At 43.9% G+C, this 21028-nt stretch overlaps 1 protein-coding gene across 3 annotated transcripts in view; it reads right to left on the bottom strand.

Annotated features, from left to right (window-relative positions):
• The window catches only part of PRICKLE2 (prickle planar cell polarity protein 2), a 338378-nt gene that overhangs the window by 51774 nt on the left and 265576 nt on the right, over positions 1-21028 (bottom strand). For all 3 annotated transcript variants that reach the window (XR_011075654.1, XM_068557619.1, XM_068557621.1), the window contains 4 exons: positions 10641-10754; positions 7647-7784; positions 4543-4746; positions 1255-1441 (listed from right to left, as the gene is read on the bottom strand). Coding sequence is in view for 2 of the 3 variants with exons in the window: in XM_068557619.1 (XP_068413720.1) it covers positions 1255-1441; positions 4543-4746; positions 7647-7784; positions 10641-10754 (643 nt within the window). In the remaining variant the exon portion in view is untranslated. The remainder of the gene's footprint in view (positions 1-1254; positions 1442-4542; positions 4747-7646; positions 7785-10640; positions 10755-21028) is intronic.

The raw sequence follows: 21028 nt of genomic DNA, 5'->3' as shown, positions 1-21028 counted from the left end.
AGAAATGCATTTTCGCAACACCCCAGCCCCCAGAAGGGAACGCTGCTGGACCAAGGTCGGCACAGCAAGGCTCCACCCTGGGCCTGGCAGGGACTCCAGCGCAGAAGGGCTCCACAGAAGTGGGCCTGAGTCCACGGGATGGACTCAACGACAAAGGACCACTAAGCACACAGCAGATGCCTCCAAGCGGGGCACAACAGGCTCTCAAACTGATTATCTCCGTATCTCCCAACTACAGGTAAGAAGCTGGCAGCCTCCGAGCAGATTTCTTGGAATTGCACAAGCCACAGGGAGATCAGGCTGCTGGTCTCAAAGACATTCACCCGCTGCCAACATTTGATCTTCTTTTTAAAGGGCAGCTCATTCTCAAGGTGCCAGAACAAGAAAGCTGAATAAGAAGCTACAGATGCAGCATGATCGGGAAGAGCGTTGAAGGGCTGAACAAATCAGTTACTTGAAAAGGGAAAATGATTTTCACCATCTCAGATCTGCCACTTCTTTGCGGAGTTTATAGCTTCCGAGCTATTTGAGGTTCTCTCACTTTGGTTTTGGCTGGGTCAGCTTTTGCTGATTTTTTTCAAAGACATGCATGCCAGAAACCATTTGGTTTCCTTGACTATCTCTTCCTACCAAGAGGACTGCTTTGTTTCCTCCTTCTGCTGACCCCCGAGGTTTTCCGAGGAGGCTGTGGAAGACATCTGTTTATATTTTCCCCTCATATTTTCCTCTGAGACCTCTCCTCCTCCCTTTGGTAGTGGGACTGTATACCTTGGGGGGTGGGTCTATGATTCAGGCAGACCAATGGGAACTCCCTCTTCTTCTCTTTCCAGGGTGGAACAGATGACCAAATGAGGGGCTACAGCATTCCTATTTGGAGGACCTGACTTGGATATTGGAAAAGACACGATCCCATCCTTTTAGAGAATACCAGTGCTAAGACTAAATATAGCTGGGGGGTCATCTTGGCCACCTTGCGAAGGCAGCTTGCTTCTAAATGATGCCAAGAGAAAGCAAGCTGAGCTGAGACACAGAGGGGGAAAAAAAGAACCAGACTTTGAATCCTTGAACCATCCTTACCTGAAACCAACTTCCTTCTTGGCTTTTCTGGTACTGTGAGCCAAGAAGTTTCCTTTGTCACTTAAGGTAGTATCAGTTGGGTTTCTATCACTTGCGACCAAAGGGATTCTAACTATACCAGACACAAAGCAGATCCAGTCAGAGTAGGACCAAGCTGAGCACCAAGAGTTGCCTCACCTATGTGCTGGGCACAGGTGTCGCAGTATTCTGCGTACAAGGACTCGAAGCAGTGGCAGCAGTAGGGCCTTCCCTCCTTCATGATGTAGCGCTGGCCGCCCAGCACTGTCTCGCATTCGAAACAGCAGAAGTGTTTCATGTGCCAGTGTCGCCCCTCAGCTTCTGTGCATTCGTCTGCAAAGATGATCTGGAGATGGAGAAGCCAAATGGTCAGTGGATAAGAGCCAGCCATGAGAATGTACTTGAAAGGAGGAAAGCTATGAGGGCCCCAAACTGGAAGGGTAGGAAAATAGGTCCTGTCCACCAATTATTAAACAGAAAATCTATATGTATATGTTTATTCTCTATCTATATCAGTTCCCACGTGTGGATTTTCCTAAAGCACAATTACACAGTTTCTGGCCTGGCCGGTGATTACTTTAACCACATTGTATAAAGACAAAGAACATTCTACCCTAAAGAATATAAAGCAGGACTAAACACTGACAGCTCATGGGCACTCTGGCCATATCGATTTAATCTGGCTTATATACAATATTTTTTTAAAATGAGAAATGTCATATAAACACCTGGAATCCTGGTTTCTCTTTTGAAAATACAATGTTTGGCAATGTGTGCTACACATTCTTGCATGGCAACAATAAGAGGGGTTGCTGCTTTCAGATGAGTGATGAGTTCTGTAGCTTGTCATTTTTTTTCACCACTCACTGTTACCTTAAAATGAGCCACCTTCATTTACGATAACTGTCTAGCCCTCAGAAGCATTTGTGTTTTGACCCCTAAGACAGAGTTTTTTACAATTTCAAAGCGCAGATTTAAGAGCTTACTGCAGACTACAGTAATCAAGGCAGAAATAAGCTCAAGCATTTATGGCCAGTTGATTACTGACAAGGGTGACAAGGACATTTGATGGAAGAAAGAATAGTCTCTTCAACAAATCTGTCTGGGACCACTGAATAGCCACATGCAAAAGGATGAATTTGAACCCCTACCTCACACCACATATAAAAATTAACTCAAAAGGGATCAAAGACCTAAATGTAAGAGGAAAAAAACTATAAAACGTTTAGAAGAAAACAGAGGTGTAAATTTTCATGAACTTGGATCAGGCAATTAGGCAATGGTTTCTTAGCTATGACTACTAAAAGCATAGACAACAAAAGAAAAAATAGAAGTTGGATTTCACTGAAATAAAAAACTTTCATGCTTCAAAGGACATCATCAAGAAAGTGAAAATATAACTACAGAATGGGAGAAAATACTTGCAATTCACATATCTGATAAGGGACTAGTATCCAGAATATATAAACAACCCTTACAAAGCCACAAGAAAAAGAAAAATCACCCAAGTGAAAAAATAGGCAAAAGATTTGACTAGACATTTCTCCCAAAAAGAAGATATGCAAATAGCCAATAAATACATTTAAAAAAATGCTCAACGTTATAAGCCATTAAGGAAAAGCCAATCAAAACCACCACGTGATGTCACTTCATACCAACTAAGGTGACCATAATGAAAAAGACAGACAAGAATTGAGGAGAATGTGAGAAACTGGAATCTTCATTCATTGATAGTGGGAATGTAAAATGGTGTAGCTCCTCTTGACAACAGTTTAGATTCCCTCAAAAAGTCAAACACAGAACTACCATATGACCCATCAATTCCACTCCTAGGTATATACTCGAGAGAACAGAAAATATATGTCCACACAAAAACCTGTATATCAATATTCATAGCAGCATTGTGCATAATAGTCAAAAAGTGAAAACAATGTAAATGTCTATCAATTAGTAAATGGCTAGACAAAATGTGATACATACACACAACTGGTTATTACTCAGGCATGAAAAGCAAAGTATTGATACATGCTAGAACTCGGGTTAACCGCAAAAACACTGTGTTAAGTGAACAAAGCCAGACACAAAAGGTCATATGCTGCATTAATCGACTTATATGAAATGTCTGGAATATGTAAATTCATGGGGACAGAGACTAGATTAGTGGTTGCCAGGGGCTAGAGGGAGGGGAAAAGGGGAGTGACTGCTAATGCATCTGGTGTTTCTTTTTCAATGATGAAAATGATCTGGAATTAGGCAGTAGTGACGGTTGTCCAACTCTGTGAATATACTAAAAACCACTGAATTGTACACGTTAAAAGGGTAAATCTTATGCTGTATGAATAAGACCTCAATAAGCAAAAATTTCAAAACACTTTAATCATCCTATTCTATTTGCCATTAGATAATATTAAGTATCATGAGCACCCATTTCCAGATGTGGAAACTGAGGCAGACAGGTAAAGGGACTGCCCAGAATCACTAGAACTGGACCAACTACCTGCCCAGAGGGTCTCTTTTGAATATCACTGGTAGCATTAGAATCCAGGTTAGATAAGGCCAATTGACTTCCTCCTAGAAGAGTGAGTCTCTGATCGGCAGCTTTTAAGGAAGAAATGCCCATGGTAATAGTGGACTCTGGATGAAAAAGAGGAGTGTTATTTTCAGGGTCCCACATTGCTGGTTATAGGGTCAGAAAGAACCAAAAACCTACTTTATGCAGGAAGAAACCCCCTGTCCAAGATCTTTCCCCTAATTTGTCCCATAAAATCGGTCAGGTTTAGAACATTCTCCTTTCTGCCCCCAACTTTTAAGCTAAACCAGGTTTTCTATCTTTCAGCTCCCAGATCACACCTAGGTGTGCTTCTGCTGGGAGAAAACACCAGGTATGAACCTTGTGTCCGGACTGCTTTCTGACTTGGAAAAGCAAATTCAAGTACCTCTTAGAGTGTGGGGCAGAGGTATCCAGACGGAGTAGCCATCGGCCCCCTGAATCCTCATCAGACCTTTTGTAAATTGTGGGAGAATCAAATCATGCTACCCATTTTCTTGTCTTCTCAAACCAATCTGTCCCATCGAATCTCAGGAAACCCAAGATTTTAAGATAAATGACACACTATTACTGATGATGATTACTTCCTGGGATTTGGCCTGAAATCTCAAGTTGCATAAAGCCTTTTTTTTTTTTTAGAGTTCTGAACTGACCTAGTGCCCCTGGGAATGTCCTCAGCCCTAGAAACTGTCTTCCCACCTAGCGGCCATGAGACTGTCACATTCAGTAAAGCAGGTCACAGTCCTGGACATTCCAGCAACGAGGGATGGTGGGGCTTCATTTTTGAAAGGGTTAATATAAGAGGGTGGGGGGGAGTGGCCTATGGTTTTCTTCCATGCAGGAACCACAGGACAACGTGCTGGCTATGGTGTAACCCAGGGAGCGGAGCGGAGTCTGACCTCGTCGCAGGCTGCGCAGCGCGGCTTCAGGCACTCGGCGTGGTGCCTGCCACAGTATATCTTCCCATCTTGGTAAAAGTAGATCAAATCCACCAGGAGCTCGTTGCAGACAGTGCAGATGAAGCAGGGTGGGTGCCAGCAGACACCGTGGCCGGCGCGCGACGCAAACACAGCAATGTCCCCGCCGTTGATCTGGCCTCCGCACTGTGAGGCGAACAGAAACGTCAGTAGGAGGAACACCGGCGCCCCGTCTTTCAGCGCCACGCGGGAAGGATACACGACCACCGCCGGCATCACCAGCTGGTGACTGAGCACTTACTTTCCAATCAGTTACTGTGCTACCTGCTCTACACACAGGCAGGCAGCGTTTTCTTGTCCTTCCCCCACTGCCCCTCCTGGGGCCAACACGAGGAAGATCCTGTCACTGAGAAAATAAGCAATCCCAAAGGTGGGAGAGAAAGGAAAAGTCTGCCAGCAGGAGGTCTCATTATCTTTTAGATACTGCCAACTCCCTCCAGAGGCCCAGCCAGGACTACTGCTAGAAGTAGACTGTGTGGGGTTTGGGTGATGGGTGAGTGGGGAGGGGGTTTGGAGGGCCCCTGGGAGGACGTGGAGGTCTGCACTTTGGATGGTAGGGGAGTGGGTTCATAAAAATATGCCCACCTTTAACTATCTTCTCTAGAAGCCTTTCAGGTATGCTTTTGGCCTGCTTCCCCTACCATCTTTTTACATAGTCCCGATTGAAAAGGTACCACTCCTAAAGCCAGACTACGGAGTCTTCTTTCTCCCCTTCCTAAGCTTCTCACTCATTTCCAAAGTTCCTTCCCCTACCCAGAAAGGAACAAGGCAGAGTCCCTGATGACCCACGCTTCCAGTTGCGCTTGGGATACAATGAATACAGTGCAGCCTTTGAGGGAGGAGTCAAGTGTGAGGCAACAGGTCCAGCGGGAGGCTCTCTGCTGACCACGGTGTTGGCCTGAGGTTCCCAGCCTGAGGGTCCAGCACTACGGCTCCACATGAGTGGCTGAGCTCTGGGGGTAACGTCCAAGGAGGAGAAAAGTGACCTCTAAACCTTTCCCACACCTTGGCCATCAGAAGGGTTGTGATGCTTCATAGAAAATAAAGTCAAGGTCTCATGGAATAGTCTCTGGGGCCTCATTCATGCAAGTGACCAGACATAAGAAAAGACATTACGTTATGGAAAATGCTACCCCTGCCTTTTGTGCTGACGTTGGTAGAGCTGAGGTATGCATACTGCTAAAAGAGAAACGGAGGCACACTCAAGTTTTCCGGTTTATTTGCTCCAACACTGATTCGAATTGGGCTGCAAGCATCAAACTAAAGGTGGTTGGGGGCACTCCAAGGACAGGAACCCGGGGAGAGATTTTTATAGAGAAGACATGGAAGCAAAGTGAGGAAAGTATTTCAGGGACTAGAGGTAAAGCGGTCCCCTTATTTGGGAAAGCCTGGTTGGCTGCTTGCGATTGGTTGTTCAGTTTCTTTTTCTTGGATTCCACTACCCTGACTGGTTTAGGTTTTGGTCTGCTGATACAGGCTACCGAGGCATTAGAGCCACCCCAGTCCAATGGCCTCCTTGTCGAATTACTTTAACAACACAGAATCCCATTGAATCCTCACCATGATTCTATGACCTAGGCATTTGTTATCCCCATTTTGCAGCAAAACCATTAGGAAAAGTAACATGGTCACTGCCATCTGGCAGAAACACGAGTCAATCTTATGTCTTTCTGCCTCCAGGCTCTTGTCACTCTTCCATGCCACTCTTGACACCTGCCCATGAAACACCCAACCTTCCCATTGTCTTAGGGAAGTCCGCCTGGACTGGTCAAGAATGACCCGAGAGTGGCAGAGGCCCTGAACTGAGCACACAGAATCTCACATCTTAACCTCTGACCACCTACATCTCAGGGGCAGGTGTCAAGGACGAAGACCCCATCCCACTGCCAAATCTGTGGTCCTTTGGCTCCCCTGATAAGTAGCATCTCCATTCCATCCACCTGCGCTTTCCCACACTATCCCTCTGAAATCCCCAAAAAGGGCCCCCAAATGGTATCCCTTCCGCTCAGGTAGTATCTTGCCTTCTCTTCACCAATCCAGTTCGCATATTTTCAGTACGTGAATGGGTCCCCAAAGCGCTTAAGGAGTTAGATGGGGCTACTCTCTTAGCAGCAGGGCTAAGAGACGTGTCCAAAATATGACCATCAGCACCAGAAGGCTTTTGGAGGTCAAGAGGTGGGGCAGGGTGAACCCAGGCAGGCTGGATTCCCACCCTGCTTTCTTGAAAACCCTCCTCCACCATGCCCAGAGAACTCCACAGGAGAGTCAAAAGAAAAAACAAATCCAGACTTCCGACTCAGTGAGGTCCTAGAAAGAATGCAGGGGGCTTCACGCACTGTGCTAAAGAACCCTCAAACCCAAGGAGATGACCATTTACCACCTGTTTAAATGGCACTGGTCCTGGGATGACCCTGGGAAAGAGGCTGACCCATGGTCCAGGCAAATCCCACTTTCTAAAGGACTCATTTTGAGATGTAATTCCATCATGTCATTCCTTTGCTCAAATCCTTCCAGTGGCTCCCTATCTCCTTCCAGTGGCTTACCCAACCCTCTGTGAAACCTGACTTCATCTACTCATTCTCTTCTTTATCCCCTCTGCCCTGCCACACTTGCCAACCTGCTGTTCCTCAAACAGCACAGAAACGGCTCCTGCCGCAGAGCCTTTGAACTTGTTGTTCCCTTAGCCACCCCACCCCATTCCACCATCTGCATGACTCACTCCCCCTCAGTTCCTGCATGTCTTTGTGGGGCCTTCCCAGTCACTTTACTGTGAAAATTGCAACCACTGCACACTCCCAACACTAACCCCCTTCCCCACTGAATTTTTTCTATCTTATTTATGTTACTGTCTGACTTCTGCCCTAGAACGGAACTCCTTACAAGGGCAAGATCAAGCTTTCAAATCTTTTGTTCACGGCTGTATCCCCCAGGCCTACAAAGTAGGTTCTCAGTAAAATAACTGTTGAATGAATGAGTGAAAGGATGCCAGAGCAATCCCCTCGGCACGCCTCGGAATCCACGCTCACCTGTTCACAGATCGCTCCTGTCATGGTGACCGGGAAGGGCCTGACATTGCCACGACCCAGGTTTTCACGTTTCCGCTGGTTGCTGAAGAGCTTCAGCTCCCTCTTCTCTTCCTCATCCAGGGAGTTGCAATAGCGAACCTGGACAGACACAGAGGATGGCATGGAGGGGTCACCCTTGCTCCTGAGGGTTCCTGAAGCCCAGGCCTCAGACTGTGCTCATTAAACACACTCCCATTTGGTTTCACAGTCCTTGTGGGCACTTGAACACCACCAGGCTGGGGGCTATTTAAGTGAGTCTCTACCTGAGATTGCTGACCATCAAAAGAGCTTCCTAGAGGCTCCGAACTCCAGAGCCCCATTCTTGGGCAGGCCAATGGTCTGTAACTGTTCCTCATCCTCTGTCCCACTCTGCTCACCACACTAAGAGCCATACCATCTGGGATAGCTTTGCTGCTAGTCAAGATCTGGGACTTTCTCCTTCTTTCAAAGTGATCTGGATCTTCAAATTGATCGTGATACTTTCACCTCCATGTGCCCATGGAAACGATCCTTGACACCAAAGAATGGCTCCGGGCCAATGAGCCAGAATAGTGGTCAACGTGCTCACAGCTTCTGTTTCCCAAAATGAGATGGGAACCAAAGGCGTGATTCTGAGGAGTTGGTCCAGAGCTATCTGTGTTACTTCACGCAAGTCCCTGCATGTTTTATCTGTGTGTAGGAGGGAGAGGACTGCCCGCTGGGCTCTGGTTAATGCATCAACTTGCATAAGATATTTTCCTTCTTGTCCGACACAGAAACTCACAGAATTAAGGGAGGGACATTAAAGATATTCAAATCTGCTATTTCCCATTCTCTCTTTTATTTATGCACACCTTGGGAATTTTGCTATAATCTTGAACTATTGTTTACTTAATACTGTTTTAAAAACTGACTCACTTTTTTTTACTTGAATACATTTACTTGAAAAGAAAGTATATTATGACTAAAAACAGAAAAGCAATATCACTTGTGAAAAACAGAGCGACCATAAAACTAAATACGAGACTGAAAACAAAACCACATTGCTGGATTCTAGCTGGCTACTTTTGCTTGTCGGAGATTCTGAAACGGAGGTTCTTAATGCTGTTACTTAAAAAGGGAGACTAACAGGTGTGAGATACCTGCTCCCCCCAAACTAAAATTTCCCCCTTGACAACTCAGTCACAAGGAATGAAATGCAGTTGAAAAGGTAGTGAGTCTCGCATTACGTGGTTCAATATTATTCATTGCCATGGCCATGTACCAACCAAAGTCATGGATCTGCTACACTTCGGGAAACGTGGTTCTAATCCCACCCCATCTTACTTTAGAATAAACTGAGCATCAGCAAGTTTAACTGACTTGCCCCGATGATTTGTCCTACAGATGGTTAAAGGGAAACCTTTGAACCAGGACTAGTTTGAAAACCACTGCAGCTGTATACATCAAAATTGTCTAATCTGGGTGAAAAAGAGAATGATCAAATATTTACTTTAGATTCACCCTCTGTCCTTAAAAAGGCCATGTCAAATGGGCAAATCTGTCTACTGGGTCACATGTAAGCAATTCTCACCAACAGGAAGACAAAATGTGAAGGGTCTCTTTTCATGAAACCACAGTTAACCATAAACAGAAATAATCATTAAAAAGCAGAAAAGAACAGATCACTTCCCTCTATCAAGTAAAAAAAAAAGGTTAAAAAAAAAAAAAAAAAGTCTTCATGTGGAGAAAGAACTGCAATGACCTGAACAGCCCAGAATATATGGTTACACCACTGACAATTTATGGACATGCTTTGAAAGAAAGGCACACCCCTCCTGCTTGTAAAAACCCACATTTTCAATCCCAAATTAGTTAACTGGTCATCAGGTTACAATGCTTGCTCTCTTCTTTAAAGGAGAAAGCATTATTTAAATGTGTTTTATGAAGTCTGAAATAAACAATAGGAAAGGGAATTGTGACTGTCTTTCTAGGGAGTTGCTTCAGTTTTTAAGCTTTTGCTCTACTTATTCAAATTCACTTTTGAGGCTCTTGATTTATTCCTTTTATTCAAATGTGGGAAGATAAAGACTAAAAAAGTACTCACTCATTTCCTCAGGGACTGAGCTTATGGGTGGGGGCAGTTGGTAAAAAGCTGGGGTCCAGCTCTCTAAAGGGGTTTTAAATTTCTCCTTTCAACTTAAAGTTATGTTTTTCTTTAGATCACAATCAGAGTTAAGCAGACAATGTGATTCTGTAGGATCACTATTTTTAAAAACCAGATACTTGAAAATTAATTTCTAGTTTGCAAATCTAAACCTGCCAAGCATGATGATCTTTTAAAAGCGTATTTACAAATTTCCCTTTAGGATCAATTTGAGTTCAAAGACGATGAATGCCTGCTTACACTGCCCTGTGTCTGGGTTCAGAAAAAAGGACAGCCTGAGAGTCATACTTTCAAGAGTATAAAGGGTGGCCTTGGCAAGTTGGACTAGAAACGACAAAAACACAAATGTTCACAGCTGCAAATCTGGACATGTAACTTCTCCTGCAGTGTAAGATGGAAAACTTACATACTCATTTACTAAGAAATGATGCTGAAAATTCAAGAGAGTCTCAAAGTTTGTGCCGGACTTGAACTGCCCAGGGAATCTCAATCATCTTACAGGCTCAGGCAACCAGCATCGTATGTCCTTCAACTAACAAAACCTGGACTTGAACTTTTAAATTTTAGTGCTCCCCAGTTACCTCAAATAGCTAGTAGTGCCAGGCACAGAGGCAAATCCACTCCATAATGAGATTCTGCTTTTCGGTAACCCCCTCCAGAAGGTGTCCGACAGTTCCTTTTAGTTCTAATTAAGGAAGCTAAAACCTAAACTAAACTGCCAGAGTTTTTCGTTGGGGATCTCGCTGATCGCAGCATTCTGATTATGAAAAAGGTAACGGTTCACAGAAAGTTCTAAGAAAAGTCTTCCGAAGGCCCCTCTAGCCCCTTACCTCATTGTCATGTGGCGGCAGCTGGTGTAATAGCTGCTTGATTCGAAGTTTCTCTCCAGGACTGTTGACATAGGGCACTTTCTCTTCTGGGAGACAGCTATAGTACTGGTGAACCTGAAGGATGGAAAGCACACAGATAACTCACCCATTACTCAAACCACCTGCCCACTCCCACATCCTGGGGAGATGATTCCCGCAACAGGACACATCTGCTTCCCGCTGCCCTCGTCCTTCGTGAAACTCAACGGCACATGAGTTTCTCACTGCAAGCAGAGAAATTCATCCTTGAAGAAAGAGTCCCACAGATCACCCATGTCTTGGGGCTTTTCCTCTCTCTGTAAGGGAAAAATAAAGCTAGCAAACTTTTCCTAGAAAAAGAGATTCTGGCAAACATGCTGGTGAACCCGGAGGGTAGGGCTTTCTCGGCAGGCTCCCCCGAGAACTGGCTTTACCATTTTCTCTGTGAGTCTCCAGCATGTAACCTGCCTTCCTAGCCAAAGCGATGTGTCAGCGCCTGCCTTGGCGCTGGAGTCAACGCCAGTCTTTGGCGCGCGGAGAACTCTTGGGTCCCTCAGCCTCCACCTACATTAAAAGCCCTCTAGGTTTTAAGCTTTTTGTAAGGACAGGAAGCAGCTCAGATCTGTCAGAAAAAAAAAAAAAAAAAAAAGAGAGTCACTGAATTCGGGATACAGAGCGTGTAATTAAAAATTGTCATTAACGTGACTTTTTTTGTACATCCTAGAATGCTCCTGTTTACAGATGTTAGGACATATTCTTACAATTTCTGAGGCTCATTCAACCCTAACAACTACCTGGGAAAGCACCAAACATCTAATTTTGCCTGAGAAAAGAAAACAGACATCCTAGCATCCAGCTGTATGTAAAACTAGGGGACAAAACTGGCCAAAACAGAAGGTATGCTTTATATAGGAGAGGCCAAAAAAAAAAAAATCCCACAAGCTGAGATGACATCATGGAAAATACTTTTCAACTGTCTCTCAGCATCATGACCAACTCTTGTGAAACATGGCATTCATTCAACAAAACGGAGAAGACAGAAGACTTGGGGCTCTACATTCAGCATATTGGCTACGCTCCACAAACGTGGTCACATTCCCTTGAGTTTGGGGAGCCTTGGATATGACCACACGTTCTGGGAATGCTGGGGTGAAGAGTTGCGAAAGCTCTGTCTACTTTGATCTCCAGAAACGAAATCATAATGGTTAGAAGAGAGAGGAAGAAGGTTTTGTGATAACAAAGCCTTAAAAAAAGATGGGTAAGCTATCCTTATTTTCATAACAAATGATCGTAACCATTCACCATCACGTGTGTATCCTCCTCTTAATCAAATCCCAAAGGTAAACATAAACAGACTTCTTGCTGTAGACTAGCCGGCTTTGGGGTCCCAGGGCCCTGCAACCCCTCCCTAGAGGCACCTGGCAGGAAGCCAAGTCTCAGGATGGGAAGCAATGGTTCCGGGTTTTGAAGGCAGCCCACAGGTTACTGGCACTCTCTCTGAGAAGAAACACAAGCCCAGATCATGAGTTAGTTTGGGGTTAGAAGCTGGCGATGAGCCCATCAGAGACTGGCACACCATTATGTGCTCGTTAGATTCGTGCCCCATATGCCTCACCAGGTAAGGGCCAGGTATATAAAGAAGCAGGCCCCGTCCCTGTGTCTTGGGGAATGGGCTTTGCCTCCCAGGTCAAAAAATGACTGGTGGAAAAGCCTTGTGGAAACATCACTTTGTCATTCTCACAGCTCCCATTATGGTTATAGAACATTAGGGACAAATGCTAATATAAAATGAATCGCTATGTGGATAAACAACAAGGTCCTACTGTACAGCACAGGAAACTATATCCTGCGATAAACCATGATGGAAAAGAATGTGAAAAAGAATGGATATATATGTAAAACCGAATCACTGTGCTGTACAGAAATTAACACAACACTGTAAATCAACCGTACTTCAATAAAATAAATTTAAAAATATAAAATGAATCACTGTGGATGCTTGATCATAAAAAGTCTGATTTGAGCTCCACTGACATTCCTCTCAATCACCCCTCATCACTCACGCACCCTTCTCTTCACTGCCCAGAGCAGTCATCTTCTGAACTGGTACCTTGAACAAGGAAGGTCTCTCTGCTACCGTCCAAGGCTGACCCAGGCTGGAGTTTTCCCTGTACCTTCTTTGCAGCATGGCCAGGTAGATCTGAACCCCCAGTCATGGCTCTGTCCTTTCCCATCCCCGTGTTCCTGAGCAAGTTAACAAAACCTCTCAGAATCCTCATCATATGACTGTGGTAAGTAAACGAGAGTGGAGACAGAGCATTTGGCCCTCAATAACAATAAATAATATGAATACACAGCAATAAGTATATTGTCCAGCCTGGTATACTCCAAATGGAACAATCCAGATCTTCCTGGCCTTCCTTCCATTTTAAGAGGTAGGGCAACACTGTCGGCTTGTAGAGTGAGACCAAACCTGGGGAGCCCCCCACTTATAATTGGTCTAAGAAAGAAGGTTGCAAGGGATAAAATGCGATTTAAGCTAGCTTGGTTTCAGGGGAAAAAAAGGTAAATTATTATAAAGATGTAGTGTTTTCTCAAAAAACCCAGCAGTATGGTAGGGCCTCTTGAGGAAATGGGAACTTCCAATGCAAGGTGATTAGTAAGGGATTTACCATCTCCCTAAGCCTGGTGTCCTTCTACCTTTGCTCTATTCTTTCCTCTCTGCAGATCTGTTTCCCACAGGACTTGAGTTTACACAAGCCCTGTTCAAGAGTCCACCCTAGACTGACTAGCTTTGCTCAATTCCACTTCCTTACAGAAGGCTCCTGCTTACCCCATCTTGGGCAAGGGCCACACCTGGAGATTGGAATGGAGAGGTTCCATGCCATTTTAAGACTGGAGGATAAAGGAGTCCCAACACGATTGGACTAAGGGGGAGGCAGTGATGGAGAGCTCTAGAGATATTTAGGTGGTAAATAAATACCTCAGTATGCTGACATCCATCTTAAAGACTGAATTCTTAAGTCAACAGAGGCAGTGACTACTCTTGTGGAAGACCTTTCCTGGCTGGACATCTTGTGTTGCCTTTTTTAAAAAAAAATTTTTATTTATTTTTATTTATTCATTATTTTTGGCTGCGTTGGGTCTTCGTTGCTGTGCGCGGGTTTTGTCTAGTTGTGGCGAGCGGGGGCTACTCTTTGTTGCGGTGCACGGGCTTCTCATTGCGGTGGCTTCTCTAGTTGCGGTGCACGGGCTCTAGGCACGCGGGCTTCAGTAGACGCAGCGCATAGGCTCAGTAGTTGTGGCTCGCGGGGTCTAGAGCGCAGGCTCAGTAGTTGTGGCGCACGGGCTTAGTTGCTCCGCAGCATGTGGGATCTTCCCGGACCAGGGCTCGAACCCGTGTCCCCTGCATTGGCAGGCGGATTCTTAACCACTGCACCACCAGGGAAGTCCCAACATCTTGTGTTGCCTTCTATAATTGCAGCCTACTCATCACCACCACTGAAAATGCATCTTTTCTACCAGTATTCCCATAACTCCTTCAATATAAAATGTGCTAACATAATTTCTCACAAGGCAACCAATAATTTGGCAGATGACTTAAAAAGTTACCTGCTAAAATACTCCGTTTATCAAACCAAATCAGCTAATTTTTAATTAACAACCTACCAAATCACCCCCATATCACATGGTAGGTGATCTGACTTGCTGTGAGGCAGGAGAGTGAGTTGGTCCTTTACCACGTCCAGTTCTCTTCAAAACCTGTTCAAGTCCAGGAGTAAAAATAACCCCCCTTCATGGTGGCTTCTGTGTCTCCTCCTGGTGTTTAGAAGCTGGACTTTGCAAGCTCTTCATTGAGCAAAGGGGATTAGCAGACAGATGGGAATGAGGGAGAAACGGCTCTCTTTCCCAATCTGTCTCTGGCTGAACATGGAAATGCCACATGCACGGAAATGCTTTGGCGTCTTCCATAATAAAACTACTGTATAGCTCAGAACAAACACCAATCATACCAATAGTAAGGGGAAAATATTTAGTATACTTCCTGGCACTGCAGAAGTGAAAATTGGCACCACCCGTGAAAACCCTGCAGATTGCTCATTTTAGCCCAAACATGTTTCACTTGTTAATTTTTACAAGTAAATAGTCAAATCCAATAGAACTTTGTCAGTGATGATCATTACCCAGCTATTATCCGGCAGGTTGATAACTTGATTTTTCTTCCTGTGTATACTGAGTATATTTCTCCAAATGCAGGTCTGCGGAATGTGCTAGGAACTTCGCTCCATTTACAGATTCCCAAGTAGAGACGCCCTGTGATTGTGCGCTGGGTGTAGCCACACGAGGTACATTTCCTCCAAACAAAAGCATCCTGAACACAATAAACTGGCTTAGGAAAACGAAATAGCTGAAGGCCTTTATTTAAAGTGTTACTCCCAACAGCGAGGTTTGGCAATAACATCAGTCTTTGTAAGAGCTTTAGTCAGTGTGCAAATAAAGTCTGCAAAGCAAGACCTCGCCCAGCTGGAAAGACTGGGTTTGTCAGAAGGAACTGCACATTTGGCAGCACTTCTGCCTGAGCAGAGATGGAAGCCAGGGAGTCAATGGCTCCTCGTTGGAGAGAAACGTGCTTTACTTAGAGCGGTGATTCTCAAATGTTAGCTTCCACCAGAACCACCTGGAAGACTTGTTAAAATACACATTTCCAATTCAGGGGGCCTTGGGGGGCGAGGGCGATCATTTGCATTTCTAACCAATTCTCAGGGGATGCCCCTGCTGTTGGTTCAAGGGAGCCCATTTGAAGAGTTTTAGAGTCACCCAAGTGTTTTCCTTCAACAGCCAACCCATGGGATTGCCAGGCACCCCAGGAGATCCAGAGGAGGCAAAAGAACTTGTTCAATTTCACTCAGTTTTGTACATGTCTCCTTCTACACCTACACATACACTTAAGCAGGGGGATTCCACCAGTTCCTACAACAATGAGAAATCCTAATGGCAAAGTGCTCAGATTTTGGGGTGGTACATTTTCCATATCAAAAGCATTCCTATTTTCTTAGAGCGGGAACCCAACAACGAAGTCAGAATTTTGGGGCTGAATTTAGAACCAATCTGTCCTTCACTGTCCAAATGAAGGAAGGGATCAAGGAACGTATTTTTTTATTGAGTTGCTCTTATGCCTGAAGTGTTTTTTATATACAGGGTCTTGTGAACCCTCCCCACAGCCTGGAGGTGGTACATTACACTCATCACATTGAGAGTCACACAGCTAAAACATGGTAGGGCCACTTCTGAACTTGGCTTCCTCATCCTCTCCCTCTGTTTTGCATGGATTCTTGGGCTTCTTTATCAAGGGAAAAAAAAAAAAAAAAAAAAAAGACTAGCAGATGGATGGAAAAGAAGACAAAAAGATAAAGTAAATTCCTAATATGTCTGCATGATTGACCACAGAAATGATAAACATGTTTTCCTTTGGTGTTCTCCATAACATAACCAACATATGGTTCAAAATGAACTGACAGTAAGTAAAATGATGTACTCCAAATTAAACAGTCTTTCCACACCACCATGGTATGATGGTGTAAGGCAGTTCTGGCAGAGATGGCTGCCCAATATCATATCCATTTTCTTTTCTTCCTTAATTAGAATACTATCATTTTACTTAGAGCATCAATATGCCCAGCTAAGGACAATATTTCTGTACCTCTGGAGTGGCTACATGTGGCCATCTGAATAAATTCTGGCCAATGACATGTACAGATGTGACTTCTGGGAGAGCTCTTTTAAAGGAGGCCAAGTAGTTGACAAAGGTCTTTTTGCCCAATTTCCCCTTCCTTCCTGCTTCCTGGCTGCAATGTACACACAACAGCAGGAGGTCAGCAGCCATCTTATACCATGAAGTAACCTTAAGAATGGGAGTTTCTGAATATATCACAGAGCCATCATACTAGCCCTGGGTTGCCTATCACTGAACTTCTTTAAGCAATAAGAGAAATAAACTAGTTCTTTATTTACATTTCAGTTACTTGGAAGTGAATGCAATTCCTAATGATAGAGCAATAGTTCTCAAATGTTAGCATACTACAGAATCATTTAGGGCCCTTATTGAACATTATTCCTATTTTTATCCCTCTGGGTCTGAAATAGAGCCCAGAATTCTGCATTCTTAATAAAAACCTCACACCCAACCAGGAGAAACACTGCTTTAAGGGGAAAGCAAATGTGATTTTACAAGGTAAAGGTAAAAATTCCCGGAGTGTAATCACTGATGTGGGCTGACACATTAGGAAGGTTTTATAAAAGCCCATCTTAACTCAGAGACTAACTAGAAGATTGAGACTTTATTTCGCATACTGCCTCTCCCACAGAAGCTTGGAACCTTGGCTAATCTACCTCAATCCAGGGAGGCAATATCTAGCATATGCCTGAGGTCTCAGAAGGCAGGTGCTACAGAGAAGGGAGAGATGTTGCGTGAATTGGAGGCACATGGTGGTTTTTATGAAAACTGCACACTAGTTCCCAAATGGGGACCTGGAGAATAATCAGGTAGCATTATACCTATGAGCACGGGGTGACAGGCTGCTTCTGAGGGCCCGTTTGTTCATTTGGCTCCCACCTGCCCGAATTTCATTACCCAAGCAATAGGAGAAAAGTGTTGTTAAGCAGCGTCTAAGAGGTAAAATCATACCGAGTTTGGCTCCTTCCCTTTTCTCCTGGAGACGTGCATTATAATTTTAATTGGTTTACTCAGGAAGTAATTTAGGAAATAAGTCTAAAACCTAATGCCTAACCAATGTCTGCATCGTGCTTAAACTCCCATAGGAGTAGGATCAAAAATCAAGAATAAAAGCTCATTTGGGGTATTTTCAAAGAAGAATATTTCAAAGACCCCTTCTTTTCTTTTTTGCTCACAGCCGATGTCTGATTCAACAGCAAACCATGTCAGATTTAGGTTCAAAATATCCCCAGAATCCAGTCACTTTCACCCATCCCCTCACAACCAGTCCAGCCTTGACCAAGTGCTCACTGGAATTATGGCCACGGCTGCTTCTGGACCCTGGCTTTCACCTTTGTGCCCTTTGCAGGTGATTATTCAGCAAGAACAACCTCATGTGAAGATAAACCAGGTCACATCACTCACTGCTCTTCTCAAAACCCTTCATGACTTCCCATCACCCTCTGATTCAAAGCCGAAGCCCTCACTATAGGATCATGATCTGGCTTCCGGAAGAGCTGGCTGATCGTATCACTTGCTACATTCTTCCCGTTCAGTCCTGCTCACAAGGACCTCCTTGCTATGCCTCTCACCTCAGTGCCTTTGCACTAGCCATTCTCTGCTGCAAACATTCTTCCCCCAGAATTTACAGGATGCCTATTCTCACTTCTTCCAGTCTTTGCTCAAAAGTCACCTTAAAACAGAGGTAGGTCTTCCCTGATCCCAATGTATCAGTACCTCCACCTCTTACTCTTTAGATCAACGCTTCTCAACTGGGGCTAATGTTGACCCCCAAGGGATATTCGGCAATGTCTGGAGACATTTTCGGTTGTCACAACTGGGGTGTGTGTGTGTGTGTGTGTGTGTGTGTGCGTGTGTGCGTGTGTGCTATTGACAGAAAGCGGGTCAAGGCCAGGGATGCTGCTAAAGCTCCTACAATGCATAGGGTGGTTTCCACAGTAAAGAATGATCTGGATCAAAATGTCACTAGTGCTGACAATGGTAAACCCTTAACCTGCTTTTCTACAAATAATTTACCAGTTGCTGATACATAATCTACTTGTTCATTGTCTCTCTCTTCCCTCTAGAATGTGAATACCTGGGGCTTTGTGCACCATCTATCCCCAGAAAAAGGTGTCACACACAGTAGGCACTCAACAAATGTTTGCTGAATGAATGCGTGCTGTGTTCAGATCTCATCTCTCTGCCTTTCTGGTTTATCAATGGATGTGAACAGGGACAGGCAGCAACAGAACACACAGGTGAGGCTTCAGGAGGAACCAGAGTAAAGCTCACAGAGCTTCCCTTTCACGCCACCCAAGCCCTTGCTTTTTCACCAGAGATCACTGATGTGGGATGCATGATGAAGACGCTAAGAAAAGGATGAATAAAATAACTGTCAATGTACTGTTTCTTTAAGAGGAAGGGACAAAAGCAACACCCCTTCTGATTTGAAGCCAGAGAACTTCTTTCAAGCTGAGTCAACTCTGTTCAAAGAAATTAAAGAAAATAATCACGTTTCGTCCTAAGCAGGTACTGGGATTCAAAATCAGGTGAGTTGTTCTGTAGCTATGCCTGTCTGCGCTCACATGCTCGCTCCTTTCCAATCCTTTTCGTTAAAATTGCAGCTCTGTTTACAATAGCCAGGACATGGAAGCAACCTAAGTGTCCATCATCGGATGAATGGATAAAGAAGATGTGGCACATATATTCAATGGAATATTACTCCGCCATAAAAAGAAACGAAATTGAGTTATTTGTCCATTTGGATGGACCTAGAGTCTGTCATACAGAGTGAAGTAAGTCAGAAAGAGAAAAACAAATACCGTATGCTAACACATATATATGGAATCTAAGAAAAAAAAAAAAAAGGTCATAAAGAACCTAGGGGCAAGACGGAAATAAAGACATAGACCTACTACAGAATGGACTTGAGGATATGGGGAGGGGGAAGGGTAAGCTGTGACAAAGTGAGAGAGTGGCATGGACATATATACACTACCAAACGTAAAACAGATAGCTAGTGGGAAGCAACCGCCTAGCACAGGGAGATCAGCTCGGTGCTTTGTGACCAGCTAGAGGGGTGGGATAGGGAGGGTGGGAGGGAGGGAGATGCAAGAGGGAAGAGATATGGGAACATATGTATATGTATAACTGATTCAGTTTGTTATACAGCAGAAACTAACACACCACTGTAAAGCAATTATACTCCAATAAAGATGTTAAAAAATTTTTTTTTAAATTTAGAATATTAAACTTCAATGTCTAGTTAGAAAATACTTTCCATTTAGTTTGGAGCATTATCTGACAGTTACTTATTTTATCCTGTCTTAAAGAAGAGGTCTTAGAAACGGAAGAACTGGGAATTTCAATACTCTCCCTTTAAGGTGCAATTACAAGACTGCCCCACCTCAATTTTACCAAAACACTTTGCAGAATGTCTACACATTTGCGTATATGCTACTAAAAATTCCCCAACAGTTGCTTACTTTTTGGATAACAGTTTCAATATTGCGTTTAGACAAAATACACACATACATGTGTATGAAAAAGCAGGGTAGCAGTTTCTTAGAGTGGCTAAGTGTTTGGACTCTGGAGTCACACTGTTTGGGTCTGAATAATGGACTGAACACTTCCCATGTGTACACAGTTGGGCAAATTTTTTATCTCTTATAGAGTCAATGTTCCTATCTGTAAAATGGGGACAATAATATTTACTTTGAAATATTGCTATGAGGCTCAAATGTTATACAGGCACACATCATTTTAGTGAGCTTTGCTTTACTGTGCTTTGCAGACATGGTGTTTTCTACAAATTGAAGGTTTGTGGCAATCCTGCGACAGGCAAGTCCATCAGCACCATTTTTCCAATAGCATTCTCTCACTTTGTGCCTCTGTGTCACATTCTCTGGTAATTCTCCCAATATTCCTAACGTTGTCACTGTTATTTTATTAGTTATAATAATCTGTGATCAGTGATTTTTTTTTTCCAAGAAAGCAAATCGAGGATTTATTAAGTGATAGTATGCTCTCAGGGGAGAATGGGCATATTCGGGGGAGCAGCTGCTGTGATCAGTTACTACTGTAATTGCTTTGGGACACCACGAAGCACGCCCATTTATCGAACTTAATTGATAAATGTTGTGTGTGTTCTGACTGTTCCACCAACCAACCATGCCCCCATCTCTCCCTTTCTGCTTGGGCTTCCCTATTCCCTGAAACACAACAATATTGTCATTAGGCGAATTAACAATCCTACTATGGCCTCTAAGTGTTCAAGTGAAAGGAAGAGTTGCACATCTCTCACTTGAAATCAAAAGCTAGAAATGATTAAACTTCGTGAAAAAGGCGTGTCGAAAGCTGAGATAGGCTGAAATCTAGGCCTCTTTCTCCAAACAGTTAGCCAAGTTGTGAATGCAAAGAAAAAATTCTTGAAGGAAATTAAAAGTGCTGCTCCAGTGAACACACAAATGATAAGAAAGCAAAACAGCCTTATTGCTGATATGGAGAAAGTGTCAGTGGTCTGGATAGAAGATCAAACCAGCCACAACATTCCCTTAAGCCAAAGCCTAATCCAGAGCAAGATCCTAACTCTCTTCTATTCTGTGAAGGCTGAGAGAGGTGAGGAAGCTACAGAAGAAAAGTTTGAAGCTATCAG

Source organism: Eschrichtius robustus, chromosome 12 (genome assembly GCF_028021215.1).
Source record: "Eschrichtius robustus isolate mEscRob2 chromosome 12, mEscRob2.pri, whole genome shotgun sequence".
In the NCBI taxonomy this organism is placed as follows: domain Eukaryota; kingdom Metazoa; phylum Chordata; class Mammalia; order Artiodactyla; family Eschrichtiidae; genus Eschrichtius; species Eschrichtius robustus.
Note: the sequence above shows the minus strand (reverse complement) of the source record. Positions and strands in the feature narration are given on the sequence as shown.